At 36.5% G+C, this 20,855-nt stretch overlaps 1 protein-coding gene across 1 annotated transcript in view; it reads right to left on the bottom strand.

Annotated features, from left to right (window-relative positions):
* The window catches only part of ADAM7 (ADAM metallopeptidase domain 7), a 53,103-nt gene extending 34,746 nt beyond the window's left edge, over positions 1–18,357 (bottom strand). The window contains exons 1-8 of the mRNA XM_081516647.1: positions 18,224–18,357; positions 16,666–16,769; positions 12,975–13,051; positions 9,284–9,362; positions 7,388–7,464; positions 5,957–6,149; positions 4,625–4,678; positions 3,071–3,142 (exon numbers count right to left, since the gene is read on the bottom strand). Coding sequence (XP_081372773.1) covers positions 3,071–3,142; positions 4,625–4,678; positions 5,957–6,149; positions 7,388–7,464; positions 9,284–9,362; positions 12,975–13,051; positions 16,666–16,769; positions 18,224–18,275 — 708 coding nt within the window. The 5' untranslated portion in view covers positions 18,276–18,357. The remainder of the gene's footprint in view (positions 1–3,070; positions 3,143–4,624; positions 4,679–5,956; positions 6,150–7,387; positions 7,465–9,283; positions 9,363–12,974; positions 13,052–16,665; positions 16,770–18,223) is intronic.
* Positions 18,358–20,855: the final 2,498 nt, after the last annotated feature.

The raw sequence follows: 20,855 nt of genomic DNA, 5'->3' as shown, positions 1-20,855 counted from the left end.
TCCTCTACTGAGGTCACGAGTTGGTTCGGTAATAGACTAGAATCTTGATATTGCATTGTCTGCAAAAGGATTTGTGCAAAAGTGTTCATAACAGCTTCATTCACAGTAGCCCGGATTGTAAACTACTCAAATGAATATCAATGGGAGAATGGGTGAACAAATTGTGACTTCCATACCCTAAAAACTACCTAGAAATGTCAGAGAACAATCAACCAATTCAACATGAATGCATCTCAGGCATTGTGTTAAGCAAAAGAAGTCAGACACAGATGAGGACACATGGTATAATTCCATGTGCATGAAGCTCTTAGAGTAGAACGAATCTAAAGTGAATTTTTTCAGAAAAGTGGTGTGGAGAGCCAGCAGGTTACTCCTAGGGATACAGGAATTTTGTGGGAAATGGATTCTATTACGGTCATAGGACTGTGGCTCACATAGGTGGGTTCATTATTCAAATTTTTATAGCTAAGACTTGCGCATTTCAAACTATTGAACTTAACACTCTCAAACCTGTAAAAGAAGAAGAAGAAGAATGCAGACTTGTGCATTTCCAAGTATTGAATTTACCTCCCCAAACTTGTAAAAATACAATAATAATAATGCAAGTGGTAGGCATTGGCTAGTGATATTGATAAAGAGTAGAATGATGATAATTGTTGAAATTGGACGATGAATACATAGGGGTTCATTATAGTGTTCTGCTTACTTTGTCAGAGAAGGCAATGGCAGCCCACTCCAGTACTCTTGCCTGGAAAATCCCACTGATGGAAGAGCCTGGTAGGCTACAGTCCATGGGTCGCTAAGAGTCGGAAAAGACCGAGAGACTTCACTTTCACTTTTCACTTTCATGCATTGGAGAAGGAAATGGCAACCCACTCCAGTGTTCTTGCCTGGAGAATCCCAGGAGACAGAGGAGCCTGGTGGGCTGCCGTCTATGGGGTCACACAGAGTTGGACACGACTGACGCGACTTAGCAGCAGCAGCAGCAGCAGCAGCTTACTTTGTATATGCTTAAAATTTTCCACGAATAAAAAGTTGTAGAAATTAAAAAAAAAAAAAAGTAACCTAGCTGTCTAGATGTCATGTTTGTGCTCCATGTTTGATTTTTGGAATTACTTTGTTGTGTAAGAAAACTTACTGGGAATTGCTCAAAGCCTCAGAGCAGACAGAAATAGTTGTAGTCCAAGCCTTCTCACCCTTATTCTCATCTGCTTTTGTAAACACATAGTTGATAGATACTTTGATGCCAGGACAAAAAGAATTCAAGCAAATATTATGAAGATTTTGAGACAAAGAACTATGTGTTAAATCAATTTTATATCTCAAAATAGCCAGTACAAGTCAGTTGAAAGGAGGAGTGGATGAAAACTATAAACACCGAGTTAAGAACAGAAATAGAGAGGTCAACTTGATAATATTCATAGAAGATGTAACTGATTATTAAGAAGTTTAATATTCACATCATGCTATAACAATAATCGTGTACTAATTTTTCACTTTTCTTAACCTGCATAATATGAATATATAGAATTTCATGCACCAACACAATAATCATGACTCATGGTCATTTCATAACCATGAAGAACTATGGTTTTCATAAACTCTCATAAAGTTAGATCTTTAGCTAAACTATGATCTCAAACCTAACTAGATGTCCACTCCTTTGTCTTTCATTTTATTGTGGAATAAACTTGATGAGATTTTTTCTTAACCTGGGTTCTTTGGACTCTCTACCTTCTTGGGTGGACTTCAGGTTCATAAAACTGTAATCAAGTGCAAATGGAAACGATATTTGCCATTCTCTGGATATATTCTCTTCTAGTGAGAAAATATGGCTGAACTGAACTGAAAATATTTAGTACAAATTCAGCAATGTGCAACAGTTTGGGGATGGGAACTCAAGGAGAGAGAGAGATCTGTGTTATATTTGGATCCATGTTAGGGGAGTAATAAACATAATTGCAAGAAACAGGAGAAGCAGCCTTTGAGATTCCCCCAGAGCAAAGCCCCTTCTGGACTGGTGAAAACCCCTGAAAGATGGGCATCCCAGCAGTGCTCAGCCTAAGAGATGGGCAGACAGAGCTAATAGTTTTCAAACAAAGTCAGTGATCCTATTCAGCTAGGAAAGCAGATCAACTTGACTTAAGACAGCCAACAGAGCTTTACCAGTTTCAGAGCTGCTTCTCCTGCTGTGCCCAAGCAGGGAATCTAATTTGCAGCCCTGCTCATTGCTGAATATAGACTTCAGTCTGTCTGATCAGGGACCCTCACCATGGAATCTTCATAGTCCATTCAATAGCCCTAGACCCAGTAGAATTTGAACAGAGGTCAATGACTTCTCCTATCTGCAGAGCAAAACTGGTGGCCTCACTTAGCCCAGGAATTCAGTGCACAGTCAGGGCTGGTTCAGGTCCCCAAACATTCTAGTGAAAAACTAGAAACAGATCAGCTGGTGAATGAAAAAAAATCACTGACCTAAAGGGGCGATTTCTACAGTGTCTTTTTGGGGGACCCTCTTTATCCTAGTAAAGGAGCTGGCTAACTCAGAAGGAGTAAGTTTTTAAAAGATGTGTAAAATTCACAGTATTATTTATTTACAAGGGTTCTAGTTCATTCTAAGTTAGACAAATTAATCATTTTGCTGCTTTTCATAGAAATATTTCCCCTGATCTCTCTGTCTGAAGATGGACTATAAATTAGTGCTTGAAAGCCTTTTTGCTATACAATGCAAGGTCATGGAACAGTAATTTCAAAGAATGGGTTTGATTATTCATGGTGGGTAGTCAAGTCTTTGTACACTGCTTTGTAAATTTTGTGCTTAGTAATGAATGCTTGAAACTTATCTAAATATTAAATGTCATTTACTTAGAAAACTTAGAACTTAGAGTTGTGATTCATTTGTTGCTTTGATTTTTTTTTTTCCAACGGAATTTTGTTAATTAGCCACCTTGGTGAATTGTATTTTGGGCTGTCTCAGTTTCAGGATTACTACAAAAATCCAGCAGAGACCTAGCCTAAAGGGTTCTTTCATTTATGTTTTTGGCTTGATTCAAACTGTGTCAAATCTTACCATGTTGACAAAATTGACCATTCCCCAAACTCGGTTCCTCAGTCTACTGTGAGGTTGACTATTCCTGCGATACTGGAAAAATAGACATTCAATTAATATTCATTGATCATAGAAACTGAATGCAATTACAACAAAATTATTCCCATCATGATATATTTCAAAAAAAAAAATTCATTGGATTTCCTTCCACTGAGCTGAAAAATCTAAACAAGTTATGCAGAAATACAATTTAATATAAAATAACCAGATATAGCAGTTTCTAAAGGCAGCTTTGCTGCTGCTGCTGCTAAGTTGCTTCAGTTGTGTCTGACTCTGTGCGACCCCATAGACGGCAGCCCACCAGGCTCCCCTGTCCCTGGGATTCTCCAGGCAAGAACACTGGAGTGGGTTGCCATTTCCTTCTCCAATGCATGAAAGGGAAAAGTGAAAGTGAAGTCGCTCAGTCATGTCTGACTCTTAGCGACCTCATGGACCACAGCCTACCAGGCTCCTCCGTCCATGGGATTTTCCAGGCAAGAGTACTGGAGTGGGTTGCCAGTGTCTTCTCCAAAAGGCAACTTTAACTTAGCACTATTTTAAGGTGTTTCTTTATAACTCTGTTCCCTCTTCACATTATATTATATAACATTATACTGATTTATTAAGCCAGCTTATAACTGTTCTTTAAAGCAGGGTTCTCCAACCTCTGAGATCAAATGCCTGATGATCTGAGGTGGAGATGAAGTAATAATAATAGAAATAAAGTGCCCAATAAGTGTAATGCACTTAAATCATCCTGAAACCACCTCCGCACTTCCTGGTCCATGGAAAAATTGTCTTCCAAGATAGCAATTCCTGGTGCCAAAATGGGTTAGGGACTGCTGCTTTAGAGTCCATATTTATAACAAAACTTATTAAAGCTGCATAGCAACCACTGTATTACAAAACACAACAACTTTATCAGCCCTCCTGTATCCATCATGGCCACAGACTCAGGAGCATATAATCATGGATCATCCTAGAGCCAGAGATATGATGAAGAAGGACAAGAAATTGTGGTCCACTCCGCTTCTCTCTACTTGGGCTTCCCTGTTGGCTTAGCAGTAAAAAATCTGCTTGTGATGCAGGCGACTGCCAGTAATGCAGGAGACACAGGAGACACAGGAGACAAAGGTTCAATCCTGGATCAGGAAGATCCCCGGAGAAGGAAATGGCAGCACATTCCAACATTCTTGCCTGGAAAAGACAAAGGAGCCTGGCGGGCTACAGTCCATGGGGTGGCAAACAGTCAAACACGACTGAGCGATTGAGCACAAACCCATATATAGATTGTGAACATATTTTCAATTTTTTTGTAAGTTGTTCATCATTTCCATATGTTCATAATGGAGAAGGAGGGTTCTATTTTTGCTTAGTCTGCTGTATATCCAAAGGATCTTATCGTCTCTTACATATGTCCGGGGAAGCTAAACACAGAACTTTGAACCTGGAATGGAATTCTGATGAAAATACTACTTTCTCTTTGCTAAAAAATCACAACTACAATAGAGAGCAAATGTTTAAGTGAAAACTTACCATGTTATCATCGGCAACAATGAACAGTTCAATATGTTTTTCTTTTTCCTTGCTCTGGAAATGTATGGAAAATTGAATGAAGTATGGTTAATATTTCTTATCTTAACATTTTAAGTTAAAATTTTCAAGGTGAAAAATGTTGATATTATGTAAGGTGAGGTCCAAGAGTATACCTAATAATTCTAGAAATTTAGGTAAATAAAACCCACTATGTTATTGAAACATGTGGCTCTATTCATCAGATTTTAGTGAAACAGAAGCAACATTCCATAATTTGAATTCCTTCATTTCTTTGTTTAGTCTTTCAGGTAAAATAAGAGTTATAAGTAAAGAATCATGAATACAGTTTTTAACATTAAGGTTTTTTTTCTTTATAAGTAAATACTTACTAAGTAAGTTCATGTAAAAAAGGCCATCTATAGTTGAGAGCAGGACATATAACCAGTCAATAGGACTGACTGCATGCCATCTACTCTTCTGTCTCCCAGTCTCCCTTTGTTGAAATTCAATTCCAAGGAAACTTGTAAAACATTGCTAATTATAGATTTTTATTTTATAAAACACAGTTCCAGGAAATCCTAAGTTTTCAGCCTTCAGTATCAGGCACTAGGTAGATGCATCTTCTCTTGAGTATAAACCAGAGGCATATCGTTCAACTATTTGACTAGGTTGTTCTTTTATGAGCTAACTAATCATTTATTAATTGATTGATTTAATCAGAAAACACCTCTTAGGCATCTAGAAAGTTTCAGACACAGTCTAAACCATGCATATGTGAAGAAGACAAATACACAGATCTAAAGGCTAACACCTCATGGGGATCTGAGATGATATGAGCTAGTATAGAAAAGCCTAAAACACAGAAGACTATCATTGTAGTGTCGTTCCATTAGAAATTCCACCTTAACAAATAGAATATTTGGCTTGATGTGAGGGAGATAACCTGGCTTATCATCAACAACTCCTCCCAAAAAAATGTGGCAAGAAAGACAAGGAAAGAAAAGACAATATTTAGGAGAGATTTCAAGATGTAAATTTCATTCCTTCCAACCACGTTTAGCTCTAATACTATAAATCTATATATTTAGGGTTGTAGATATCCACCTTCTTTGAAACTGGTGAGACAAACTGAGATTTGCTATAGGAAATGAACACTTTCTATATAGATAAGAACAAAAAAAAATTGACATTTCAGATTTCAAACAGTGAAGAGTCAGATTCAGGTAGCATATACACTGCATTCATTGGGCTTATAATCTCTCTCTTGAGATGAGAAGGAAAATAAGAGACATTTGACATGGGATAAAAATTATTTAAAAATAAAGCACTCACTTCCATTCTGGAATCTTCCAGGGATTTAGTATTATCCTTTGGAACAGTTGTCCTGGTAAAGTTGAGCTCTGTACAAGAATAATTGACAGACTGCTGCATCAGGGGGTCATATTTGAACACCAAATGTTCTCCTTCATCTGAGTATTTCACTGGTTCAATGAGGTATCTTTGATCTCTCACCCTGAAGAACCCCCTGTGGAAATTGGGAATACAATGTCTATTTAAAATCTCTCTCATTTTACTGCTACATTACTAGTACAGTATTTCTCTATCCCACTTTATGGAGTTTGCCTTTTTAAGAAAGGGAAACATATTATAAAGCAACTATCCTCCAATTAAAATAAATAAATTTTAAAAAATAAGAAACGGAAACAGTGGAGTCAAGGCCTCATGTCAGCAGGTAGCCAGGTATTCTGAGTGAATAAGAGGTGATATTACTGGTGAGATGATTGGATGGCATCACTGACTCAATGGACATGAGTTTGAGCAAACCCTCGGAGATAGTGAAGGACAGAGAAGCCTGGTATGCTGTAGTCCATGGGGTCACAAAGAGTCAGACGTGACTTAGAGACTGAAAAACAACAAGAGGTGGTACGGCACTTGACCCTTTGCTAAGAGACAACTCATCTGGATTTCAGAAATCTGACAGCGCCATCTTTCCTCTGAAGCATGAGTAGAGTAGCAATTCCCACTCATGGTTGAGGACCCCTGGCAAGTCTGAGTTCACGGAAAAATTTTGTGATTTGTATGTATTAATTAAAGAGTAAATATTTGAAGATACAGACACTTCTATGTGGTAATTGTGTTGTTAAAGGGTTTTTTATTCTTGGAAATGGTGAAAACTGAACACATAAAATCCTCATAAATGAAGAAGCAAGTTTCTTGTTTTTCTACTTTGCCTCCCAACATCATCTTCCTTTGTCCTTGAGCCCAAGATCTAGAGACAACTTATATAGGCTTTACTTCTGACTTTTTTACTTTTCAGAGACTGGAAACACTGCCTAATTTAGTAAAAAGCTGTGAAGCATTGTGTTGTGATGTGGTAGGAATTTAAAGGATTAGGAAGTAGAAGGCTCGTTTTTTGGACAGAGTTCAACCACCAGCAAAATGAATGTTCAGGAACAAATCTCTGATGTCAGTATCCTGATCATGATACTGATACATGAGAGGCCAGGCTGGATGAATTCCAGTTATCTTCCAACTCTGAATCCCGTGATCATATATTGAAAAATTCATCTTGCTTAGAGCATGTTGTATCTTTTTGTTTAAAATAAGCATAAAAAATGGGCTAGACTGGATATTCATGCCCAAAATATACAGTACCTTTTTTGCCATTAATTTTTCTATATGAAGTGTCTTTAAAAAAATAAAAGTGAATGTCTTTGAAAATTCATAGAATAACTCATTTAAGTAGAAAGATACGGTGCATACCTCAGACCATGACATGTGCTGATGCTGACAGCAGAATCAAACTCATGTAAGATAGATCCTTGGTAAAAACAGTGATCCTAAAAGACATGAAGAGGCTATTGACATAAGTACATGTTTTGTTATTATATAAATATTAATATCTATACATTTTATATTCATAATACATCATTATTTTATTTTCACAAATTACACTTATATTCATTAATGCATTCATTCATTGCATTCTTGTGTTGGAAGATTTTAAAGCTACTTTAGAATCCTTTTATTTTAATTGCTTGATTATTTTGTTTAAAACAGTATATAAATTCTTCCCTCCCAATTTTAACAGTCTATGAGTTGATGCTAACCTCAGAAATGTGACCCTTTTCTTAGAAATATTATTCTTTAATCCATCTTAATATCTCTATCAAACTACCCTCCCTGTGTTATCATTATACATTTCCCCCTGTTGCATATGAAATCAAATCAAAGTTTTTGATGATCACAAAAATTAGGTCTCACTCTCTAACCAGGTTCCTTCATGACCTCCTTGACTCTCTGCTTCAATCAGTTGGTATCTTTATTACTCCCTCCTTGATGCTCCATCCATGATGATTCCAACAGATAATTTCTCTTTCCATCAATTCCTTCTGTTCAGTTCCTGTCTATGTGTGACAATTTCTATGGCCCTAGACCTCAGACCCTCACAGACTAATATCCACTCCCTTTGTATAAGAATTTAATCCAGCTTTCTTACTGTTTTATTTTGCAAAGAGTGCATGATGACTTAGATTTCATGTTGATAACTGCCTTAAATAGAGGTGATATGGTTTAAAAAGTATACATTTGGTAGAAGAGAATAAAGTCATCCTTGGCTAGAAGGCTTCAGTGGGCATCTTCTGGGATGGAAAATAAATATAAAAACAGAACTTGTATCCACTGAAATAATACTATAATAAATGAACCAAAACTCATTTGGAGAATGAAAGAGAGGACTCAGTGTTGGTGCATCAGAAGGACAGGGCAAGGGAATTTGATTCACATAAGGGTCAAATAGATGGAGGTTTTAAAATTGTTTCATATCTTTAAGTTTTATCCTTTAGCTTAACTACTACTCCATCCGGGTACTTCATACTTCTTTGGTGTCCTGCTTTACCCTTCCTCCAGACTTAACACCGTTTTGGGTACAGAGAAATCAATAAGATACATTAGCAGTCATTGATTTGCTTGTTAGGCAGTGATCAGCCTGCTTTAGCATTCAGAGGATCATAACTTCTATTCTAGGATCTTTCAGTGATGGTAGTCAATGCAAGATTAATTTCTTTTTTTTTTAAATTTTATACTTACTCTATTTATTTTCCATCCTCTTTGACCAGTATTAGTGGGAGGAGCTTGGAGAAGGCAATGGCACCCCACTCCAGTACTCTTGCCTGGAAAATTCCATGGACGGAGGAGCCTGGTAGGCTACAGTCCATGGGGTAGCTAAGAGTCGGACAGGACTGAGCGACTTCACTTTCACTTTTCCCTTTCATGCACTGGAGAAGGAAATGGCAATCCACTCCTGTATTCTTGCCTGGAGAATCCCAGGGACGGCGGAGCCTGGTGGGCTGCCGTCTATGGGGTCGCACAGAGTCGGACACGACTGAAGCGACTTAGCAGTTAGCAGTTAGCAGTGGGAGGAGCTAGTGAACAGTAGTGCTTAGAAGCTCTCATGAGTTGACAGAACCAAGCTAACTCTTCAGTTTTTAAAATTTTTTAAAGTTATTTATGATTATTATTTTTTAACTAACACTTCCTGCAACTTTCTGATTCTGATGTAACACTTTCTGAAACTACTTGTAAAGCTAGAATGGTTTCAAAATTACGCAAGGAAATAATATTTTCAAAGAAGAGACAGAGGAAGGTCTTGTAAGATACCGTGATCTGGGGATGTTTGGTGATTTCCTCTCCTTTTGTGGAGTAGTACGTCTCACTGTAATTTAAGGCTAAAAGCTCCCTGGAAAAGAGAACACGGAGATGGTGAGATTCATTTATTCTAATAAGTGAACAGATAAAGTCTATTATGTGAGAGAGATGCCTCTAGGCTGCTTTCAATTCTCAGCAAGATCCTCTTATGCTAAAGATAAGCAAAATCAATCCCAGTCACATGAGAAGACTCTCTATCTAGATTTCAGGGTGTGGTACAGGCAGCAAAAGAAACAGAAAAAGATCCTGGCGGTTCTAAAACTGCATCATTTTGAGAAGAACCTAGGAAAAATATTACCTAAGGAAAAATCTCTTGCTGTAAGTGCCAAAATTAATGCAAAATATTTGTGATATTATATATCATATATGTACATATGATATATATGTATATATATATAGTATATATTTTATCAAAATATATACCTGTTGGGTTAATGTGTGTTAAGATATATGTATCATGTACATATGATACATGGACTTAAAATGATTGCAGTTTTTACATTTTATAAAAAATTATACAATATTCTCTTGTGGCTCAGCTGGTAAAGAAGGTAAAGAATTCTCCTGCAATGTAGGAGACCTGGGTTCGATCCCAGGGTTGGGAAGATCCCCTGGAGAAGGGAAAGGCTACCCACTCCAGTATTCTGGCCTGGAGAATTCCATGGACTGTATAGTCCACGGGGTCGCAAAGAGTCAGACACAACTGAGAGACTTTCACTTCACTTTCATACAATATTAACTGTAAATATATATTTTAATTTCTAAAACAAAAACTTTGAATTAAAGCAGAGAGATATTGCTAAAAAACAATAGATAAACAAAAAGCCAGTAGATAAAGTAAAAAAGAAGTCAAATAATTCAAAGATCCAAACAAGAGTAGGAAAAGAAAGCCAGAGAAACAAAAACAGAGACAAACAGAAATTAAATATTAAATACAACCATATCATTCATTCATAACATTATACCGTATCATTTATTACATTAAATATTAATGGCTTAAACTCTCCAATTAGAAATCAGACTTTCCAATTAGAAATAGTGTCAGAAGTCACTAAAAGGCAGCAACCAACCACTTGCCATCTTATAGGAGACACATTTTAAATGTTAAAGCACAGGTAGGTTGAAGAAGATGGATGAAAAACAGTACATTATGGAAACAGTAAACATGTGAAGACAGAGCTAAACTGTATTAACATCAGGTAAAATACACTTCCCAGCAAGAGTGACATTTTATAATGACATAATAAGAAAAGAGTCAGTCCACCATAAATAAAAAACAGTAATAAATATGTATGAATCTAACTGTTAAACTTCAGAATACATGAAGCAATTATTTTAAAAATTCAAAGGATATGATTCCAAATCATAACTGAATGTTTTAATATCATCCCTTGGCAATTGACAGAACAAATAAAAGAATAATGTAAGTAAAAATAAAAGATCTAAATAATTATATCAACCTAGAACTCTTCATCCAGTAACTGAAAAATATTTTTTTTCCCCAAGGGCATATGGTATGTTTTAACAAGTTAGAACATAGGTTTGGCTATAAAACAAATTGCAATAAATTTTTATTTAAAAAATGATATCATATAAATCTTGACAAAGGTTATACCATAAATTATCAGATATCGGTATCAAATAAATAACACACTCTTAAGTAATCCATGAATCAAAGAAGAAATCTCAAAAGAAATTAGAAAATATTTTGAAAGGAATGATAATAAAAATAAAACACGTCAAGGTTTTTTAGATGCATCTAAATTAATACTTGGAGGAAATATTAAGGTTTTAAATATTTTAAATACTTATGACAGAAAAGATGAAATGTTTCTATAAAAAGAGAAAAATAAACCCTAGATAAGTAGAAAAATTAAATAATAAAGATAATAGATGGATTCTGTGAAATAAATGCTGCTGCTAAGTCGCTTCAGTCGTGTCCGACTCTGTGCGACCCCATAGACGGCAGCCCACCAGGCTCCGCCATCCCTGGGATTCTCCAGGCAAGAATACTGAAGCGGATTGCCACTTCCTTCTCCAGTGCATGAATGGGAAAAGTGAAAGTGAAGTCGCTCAGTGGTGTCCGACTCCCAGCGACTCCATGGACTGTAGCCCACCAGGCAAACAGATAAGAGCAATAATGAACAAATCCAAATTTTGGCTATTTGAAAAGATGAACTAATTGATAAACCTCTTCAGATTTGTTAGGAGGAAAGTATGGAGAACTCAGATTATCAGCATTAGAAATTATAAAAGTGTTATCAGATACTATAGACATTAAAAGAATAATAAGAGAATATTATAAAAAACACTTTATAACAAAAATTTGACATCTTACATGAATGTACATTTTCCTCGTGAATTACAATTTAAAACTGATACAAAGTGAAGTTAAAAATTTGAATAACCCTCTCTGAATAAAATTGAATTTGTAATAATAAAACCACTCGCCCCCACACACAAAAATCCTCAAGGCACAGGTAGTTTCATTCATGAATTCCATCAAGCATTCTAAAACTAACATCTTTTCAGAAAGAGAGAATACTTCCTAACTCATTTTTGAGGCCAACATAACGTTAATATAAAAATGTGACAAACATCACAAAAAGGTAGAAATGCTTAATAATATTCATCATTAACATGGTTTCAAAAACCTTTAACAAAATTTAAGTGAACTGAATACAGCAAAGAGGGTTTTATCACAAGGATGCAAGTATGGTTTAACATTCAAATATCAATCAGTGTAAATTACCATGTGGACATTTCAATGCATGCAGAGGTTAACACTTTCAGAACTTTTGGGGATTAAAAGAGAACTTTGAGGAGAGGCACATAGAAATTTCTCAATAAATGTTAGCTTCCTTCCATCCTGAGGATGTTAGAATATGCAGATTTTCAACAAATTATCATTATAAGTATGTTATTAGGTCCATATTTCTGTACATTTGTCCAGTGGGAGACTCAAAGTGGAAGGAGATTTTGTTGTTGTTTATTTATTTACTTAATTTTTTTAGCTAATAGGCCAGAGTCTCAATTCTTCAGTGGAGTTATCCTTATATTTTACTCAACATTTGACAATTCTTCATGATTTCAATTTTTGAGGCTGGGAGGAAGAGCTATTGTGTATAGGACCAACAGAAAAGAAAGAAGTGGAAATTCAACAAAAACAGCAGCAACAGTTGTGAAGAGAGCTAATGAAGAAAGTTTAATGCATTAAAATTATTTAAGGTACACAAAATAACTTGATCAACTAAATTGTTCCCATCCCTTAGAGTCCTCTCCAGCAAAACTCTATTTGATGTCTATTTTCAATAATTTAGAAGTCACTTTTAAAAAATATAGTTTTCAAGTTTCTTTTGTTCTACTGATTCACAAAGCACTAATGTATGAGCTCTTAAAGTGAGCATACTGCAGGTGCCTCAGATAGGAAGTAATTTAGGAACAGGAGAGCAGTGTATATAATTGTTGTTAAATGTTATTAAATTATTGAAATGATACAAGCTTATTTTAGAAGAGTAAGAATTCATATTACATATACATAGGAAGGGCTTAAGGAATTTACTTTACCAGAAGTTTTTTTTATGAAAACTAGGATACTATAGATTAATACATCTATAAGGTATTGAATTATCATAGAACTTACCTTGATTTTAGAAGGTGAATTATTAAGATTTTTCTATTTAGGTTTAGTTGATACAACAATTCTTCTTCATAAGCTTCCTGAAAAACAATATCCATCATGTGACTTAAATGTGTGTGCATTGAGTGTGTGTTGGTGGTGGGTAGAGGGCTAAGTAGAGGGGAAAATTACAGATCTTTCACAGTCTACCCAGCAACCCAGAAGTCCTTTCAGGCAAAATAGTAAATACTGATAAAGCCGAATTTCTATGAAAGATTTTGCTTTCAAGTTATTTTTTTAAGTTTTTTTTACATAGACCATTTTAAAAATCTTTATTGAATTTATTACAATATTGCTTCTGTTTGTATTTTACTTTTTTGGCCAAGAAGCCTGTTGGATCTTAGGTCACCAACCAGGGATTCAACCAGCCTCCCCAACCCCCACATTGGAAAGTGAAGTCTTAACCACTGGACTGCCAGGAAAGTCCCCTCAAGTTATTTTTTTTAATTTTATTTTATATTGGAGTATAGTTTTTTAAATTTATTTATTTTAATTGCAGGATAATTGTCAAGTTATTTTTTTAAATTTTGGTGGACTTTTTTCCAGTTATAAAATGAAATTAAATGAAAAAAATGCACACTTTCCCTACTTTCCCCTTATTCAGAGGTATGCAAGTTACTATATATCCTTGTAGTTTTACTCCCCTGGATCTTCTATTTATGTATTCTTCACAGTTGGTATACACTGTCCTATACTCTACATCTTCACATAAAAATAAATCATGACCATGAGCATTTCCTGTTCTAATATATCTTTTTTTTACAGTATGTATTTTTTTTTTTACTAGATGACACAAAATGAGCTTATTTAATCTACATCTATATTAGAAATTTCACTTGGGATATTCACTACAGTTAGAATTTCACTATCAACAAGGTGGGGGGAAAATGTAAAGCTTTTGGTAAATATTACCAGATAGCTTTGAATAAAGAAAGTTCAAAATTAGAATTTCAACAGAAATTTATAGTGATTCTTATTTATTTGCCATAGATATTGTTGCTAATAAAAGTCTTTTGAATAATGAAATGATAACATTGTGATAAATTGTTCTTTTTGATTACTTTTGAAATTGATATTTTCCTTTTATTTGTATATGACTTTTCAATTTATGTCCTTTTGTTGTTGTTGTTGTTGTTGTTGTTGTTGTTGTTGTTGTTTAGTCACTAAGTCGTGTCTGACTCTTTGTGACCCCATGGACTATAGCCTGTCAGGCTCCTCTGTCCATGGGATTGTCATTTCTTCTGAGGCTCCTCTAAATCGTGATAATTTTTCAGACTTCCCTTATTTCTGATGACCTTGACGGTTTTGAAGAGTACTGGTCAAAAATACTGGTCAGGTTTTTTGTGGGATTTCTCTCAGTTTAGGTTTATCTGATATTTTTCTCATGTTTAGACTGGAGTTATGGAGAATTGATAGAAAACAACAAAATCAAGTGTCGTTTTTCATAACATCATATCAGAAGAACATACTGTCAATATGACTTATTACTGATGTTAACCTGGACCATCTCACTGAGGCAACATTTTTCAGCTTTCTTCACTGTAAGTTATATTTTTTTCTTTCTTCCAAATTATTCTATCTACTCTTGGGAAGGAAGTCATGAAGTACAGCCCATGCTCAAAGGTGGGGTGCTATGCTCCACCTCCTGGGCGGGGGGGCAAATTTCTGCATCAAGTTTCTGATTTTTCTTTAAGAGAGAGTTGTCTATTCTCCCTCATTAATTTCCTTGTTCAATCACTTTTTATGTAAATATGGGCTCATGGATATTAACTGATACTTTGTGTTATGGTCCAAAACCACATTATTGACTTTGTTGCTCAAATTTTTCTTTTGGAAACTGGGAGACCCTTCTGTTGATCCCTCTGTTTTCTTGACATGTTCCCATCAATGTGAGCTTGGGTTTGTTTGAGAACTTCCTTACTTTCTACAGCTGCAAGATGCTCCAAACTTGTATTTCCTGCCCTGTCCAGGCTTATTTTGTAGTTTCATCCTGGAACTTTTCACCTTAGTCTGGATTAAGTCTTCAGACAATAGATACCACAAGAGCCCACCGGCTTTTGTGCAATGGGTAGTGGAAAGCAGGTTTTGACCTCTTGGCTGAGCACCAACGTCCAACCATTGAAAGGTTTGAGAAGATGAGGAAAGAACTGAAGATCAAGAGAAAAACTATTTGCAAGGAGATTATCAAAGAAAAAAAAATGGTTAGACTTTATTTCCATACGGCAGGAGATGGAGAGTTACTTTTTTTAATCATCTCAAGTCATGGGAAACAGTCATTAATGGGACCATTTGGAAGGTTGAACTGTATCTTACTTGTGACCGAGAAACCTAAAAAGTGAGAGTCTGGAAGGCTGGTTCCTGTTATGGTGGAGGGAGGACGAGTCATTGCATTTGAAAGGTCTGCTTTCTCAAGGAGTGCAGGGGCCAAGTGACAGTCAGGATGCTCCATAGGTCAAATGAAAAACCTAAGTCTCAAAATGGAAATGCCTGATAATAAGTATCTAAAAACAGTCATTGACATGTATATGAATGGCTGAGTCACTTTGCAGTTCACCTGAAACTATCACAACATTGTTTGTTAATCAGCTATATCCCAATACAAAATAAAAAAAAAAGTTTTAAATTAAACAAAATAATTTAAAAATAAAAACAATCATTGAATGTCTTTGACAATGCAGTGTTGCTCAGTTGCTAAGTCATCTCCAACTCTTTACAACCCCATGGACTGCAGCAAGCCAAGCTTCCCTGTCCTTCACCATCTCCCAGAGTTTGCTCAAACTCATGTCCATTGAGTCAGTGATGACATCCAACCATCTCATTCTCTGTCACCCCCTTCTCCTCCTGCCCTCAATCTTTCCCAGCATCAGTATCTTTTCCAATGAGTTGGCTCTTCGTATCAGGCAAAAGTATTGGAGCTTCAACTTCAGCATCAGTCTTTCCATTGAATACTCAGGGATGATTTCCTTTAAGATTGACTGGTTTGATGTCCTTGCTGTCCAAGGGACTCTCAAGAGTCTTCTCCAGCACCACAGTTTGAAAGCATCAGTTCCTTGGCACTCAGCCTTCTTTATAGTCTGAGTGACCAGAGAAGTCCTCTTTGATGATAGTGGGCATTAAAAAGAACCTAATTTTGAAGCTTCCTCCCATTAGGAGTATTGTGCATTTTCTACATAAATATTTATTATTTTCAGGATTAATATTCTAAATGTTTTTAAATTTTAACACCTGAATAAACACTCTTCTCAGCAGCAGGCCTTTGTATTCTTGTGAAAGTTGTTCAGCCAAGCTGTAGAATCTGTGAGGTCAATAAACCTGCCAGTCAGATCACTGGGAGGGCAAAGTGCTCAAGGGTGACACTCCATGGCCACCAGCTCAGAACAAATGAGGCTGTCTTGGATCAGCCTGGAAAACTGTTAGTGGAACTCCTCACGTAAACTGGAAGATTTTAAATACTCCCCCCACCCACCAACAAACCTGAACTTTTTTGTCTGTTTTCTAATCCATTAAGGGATTGATTCCCCCCCAACCTCTACTCCACTCTCCACTCAAGCATATGAAGAGTAAGAATCCTCAGAAAAGACAAGATACCTCACTTGTTTGCTTTCTTCATATCTGTGAAAGCAATGTATTTTATTTATTAAATCAAAGCCCGTACCTGTATGTCATCCTCATGGATGTGCCAAACATCTCGCTTCTGAATCAGAGGAAGCCTTTTAGGATGAACCAGTTCTTGACCCTCTACTCCAAGGATGACCTTTTCTAAAAGGGAACATAAGTGGTGGGGGTGGGGGGGATATATTTGACATTAACATTTATCCATGGTAATTGGATAACAGAATTATTCTCATGGAGTTCATTTGCTCCCAATTAGTCGCCAGGTAGAAGAGCATCCCCACTTTACAAGTATGGAAATTGAGACTGGTATTTCTAAGTTAGGAAAATATGGACTTCCCTGGTGGCTCAGATGCTAAAGAATCTGCCTGCAATGTGGGAGACGCAGGTTCGATCCCTGGGTTGAGAAGATTCCCTGGAGAAGGAAATGGCTACCCACTCCAGTATTCTTGCCTGGAGAATTCCATTGGAAAGTAGGCAAACAGATGGGAGTCCTTCAGTTTCTTACATCTTTTCACTTTATTCTGCAGGTGTGACCTTTGTCTAATTCTCCTGCCTGTCTCTGGATCCTACCTCCTGTCGAAGCCAGTCACTGCAATAGTTTGTTTCAATGTAAATTACTGATTTTATCTCTATGGAACATTTACATTTGAAGTCAACTCTCATAGCTAAATATAAGACTTTCCCATGTGAAAAGGATTTTAGATACTCTGAATCAGTGCTAAAATAATCTCTATATCACCTATCAGATTAGTAATCATCTGTCAGGTGAGCCCTGCCAACCCCACTACAGAGTGATGCAGAGGAAAGAGCATAGAATTTTGCAATCTGTTCTTATTGGAACCAGAGTTTTACTAGTTTATTAGCAGTATGACTATAAGTGGGGTTTCCCAAGTGGTGCAGCGGTAAAGAATCTGCCTGCCAATGCAGGAGACACAAGAGATGTGGGTTTGATCTCTGGGTTAGGAAGATGTCCTGGAAGAGGAAATGGCAACCCACTCCATTTTTCTTGCCTGGAAATTCCACAGACAGAGGAGCCTGGTGGACTACAGTCCATGGGGTTGCAAAGAATTGGACGTGGCTGAGCAACTGAACACACATACACGACGATAGTAATATGTTTAATCTCCCTGATCTACAGATATTAATCTCAATTTTCTTACCGCTGAAGTGGAAATAATAAAGAATTTTAAGCGTGCTAATACACAAAGTGACTAACGGCTAACATGTTGTCTCAGTTGCAGTTCAGTCGCTCAGTCATGTCCGATTCTTTGTGATTCCATGGGCTGCAGCATGCCAGGCTTCCCCACTCACCAAGTCCCGGAGCTTGCTCAAACATGGTGTCTGCTGCCTTGCAGATATTCAGTAAAATCGACTCCTTCCTCCTTCTCACCATCTATCAGAGTACTTAAGAGTAATACAGCATTTTATAGAACTATTGAATATCACGATTAACCATAATCTAGTCCAAATTCTATGCTATGTTCTCAGCAAAATCAATGAATATTAATATTTTATCATTTACAATTTAAACTTGGTGACGAGAGAGATGTTGCCTCACAGCATACTAAGAAAACTATCATAAAAAGATTAAGACATACCTTTAATCTGAAAAATGAGTAAAATCATGAAACATAAACTCCCGGGAAACATTCTGAATGATTCTGGCAAACTGGGGCACGTGTTTGAGAAAAGATGAGCACAGTTCTTGGTCCTTGCTGCCACAGAGAGGATGAAGACCCTAGCAGACAGACAGGCAGTTTTGATCCAGCACAAGGAAGTGTTTCTTATCGTGTTACACAATTTGTGAGTGCTTTAGGCTAAAACCTGGAGGGTGGACGTCATGTACTAATTAAAGGCAACCACTGAGATGGTGGTGGTGGAGGAAGTGGGCTGGACAGAGATCCCCACATTATACCTGTTATAAATATGACTCCAGATGTACTAAATTATTTTTAAAGTGAAAACATCACATTTGCCTTGGAAAAAATTACTGAAGCATGTTCATATAAACTGTGGTGGAAGAAAGTCATCTATGCTGAAAGCCACATGTAAGAACTATCAAGGAAAATTTGATAAAATAAAGTAGATAGAAATATTGAGAACTTTTTTTTCTTAACCAAATAAAGGCCTGGACCATGTGGAACATGAGGATAATGATGTTTACGGTACTAAATGAAACACAAGGTATGAATCCATATTTCATCCCCACCCTGATAAATAATCCAGAGTCACTAGGGTAAGAGGGAGAGAAGAAGGGAAATAACTTTCCCTTTTCTCCCTGGTTTTATTAAGATATAATTGACAACAGATTACGATATATGTCATACAGATTTGACATTATATATTATGAAATGGTTCATGTCATATAGACACCAAACACCCCCCCCATTTTTTCCTTTTGATGAGAACTCTAAAGATCTATTGTCTTAACAACTTTCAAATACACCACCTAGCCCTGTTCACTACAGTCATCATGTTGTACATTACATCCCTAGTACTTATTGGTCTGATAACTAGGATAGATCACTTTCATCTAAACTTATGTATAAAAACTCATTTATGTTATAAATCACAAATTAATTTCAACCAAAAGGCAAATAAAAACTCCAAAAATACATACAACATATATAATAAAATGTGAGGGCATAGATCCTTATAATATAGAATTCTTTCAAATCAATACAAAAAGAAAACATTAATATGCAAAGGACCTGTACAAACCCTTCTATATGCAGGTGTTCTCTCATTATATTAGAAGAGATATACCCTTGCAATATAACCCCATATCTGCTTGGGATTCTATCCCTCCACTATCTCCATTATTGATTATCCCCATAATATTCCCATAAACTGAACCAGTCTACCATAACTGGAAGTTTTCTTTAACTCTTTATTTTGTATTGGGGTATAGACAATTAATGAGCTTCCCTGGTGGTTCAGATGGTAAAGAAAATGCCTGCAATGCAGGAGACCCAGGGTCAGTCCCTGGGTCAGGAAGATCCCCTGGAGAAGGGAATGTCTACCCACTCCAGTATTCTTGCCTGGAGAATCCCATGGACAGAGGAGCCTGGCAGGCTACATTCCTGGGATCGCAAAAGAGACATGACTGAGCGACTGAGCACACATATTAACATATTGAAGAGTTTGGAAAGAGACCCGGTAATAGTAAGCACCCAATAAAAGTAGACTATAATTATTTAACTTAACTAGGAGGAGGTTGTATAATACAGTAAATAAAAGTGGACATTTAGATCCAAACCACCTGGGTTCTGTTCCCAGCACTTATTTTTCCTACCTACAAACCTTGGACAAAGTCTGACCTCTCCATACCTCAGTTTTCTTTTCTCCCCAAATGAGGATAACAACAGTATCTTGAGGGTTCTCTGTTGGCTCAAATGGTAAAGAATCTGCCTGCAGCGCGGGAGAGCTGGGTTCAATCCCCGGGTTGGGAAGATCCCCTAGAGGAGGGTGGAGTTAATAGCCAAGATTAAATGGGGGTAATTTAACTGAATTACTTAAAAGTGGTATCTGCTTCATATTAAAAGCTAGATAAGTGATGATTTTTTAAAGAACTACATAAATGTTGAATTTTGCTGTTATTATTTTTTCTGTACCGATTTTATCCACTTCTCATCTTTCTCTCCTTCCCTGAGACTCAGGAGCTCTGGCTTCCTTTCTTTACCCCAACATGCTGTGTTTTCTCCTATCCAAGAACCTCTGGATACACTTGTTTCTCTGCCTCTCTGTGGCCAGATTAATTCCTCATTCTTCAATTCTTAGTTCAAGGGCCACTCTCTCAAGTAAGACTTCTCTAACTTCAGGGTCTGAACAAGCTTCTTGTTGAAACAAGGTACCCTTTTCTTTTCTAAAAAGTTGTTAGTTTATCACAAACTTATTCGTCCAATTGCATGATTATCTGTTTCCTGCAACAAAATATAACTTCCAGAAAGCAAACTCTGCTTGCTTTTTCTTACTCTGGAACTACAAATGTAGAAGTGTCTTGCATACAGACAGTGTATTCAATATAAATTTGTTGAATGCAATAAAACTAATTTGCAACATGAGTAGGATCTGGTTCCATCTTCATGTGTTTCTCAAAATTTTGAACGTAATTGGAATAACTTTAAGTGATCACTTCTACCAGCAGAGTTTCTTTCAAGTCAATACAAGAGATAGTTGAAGACCAAAGGGCATACTCAATATATCTGACCTGTCATCAAGCAAATATTC

The sequence above is a fragment of the Giraffa tippelskirchi genome, chromosome 1, assembly GCF_054371585.1.
Source record: "Giraffa tippelskirchi isolate mGirTip1 chromosome 1, T2T-mGirTip1v1.2.pri, whole genome shotgun sequence".
Lineage (NCBI taxonomy): Eukaryota > Metazoa > Chordata > Mammalia > Artiodactyla > Giraffidae > Giraffa > Giraffa tippelskirchi.
The sequence above is the reverse complement of the archived record's forward strand: the minus strand, read 5'-3'. Positions and strand labels throughout refer to the sequence as shown.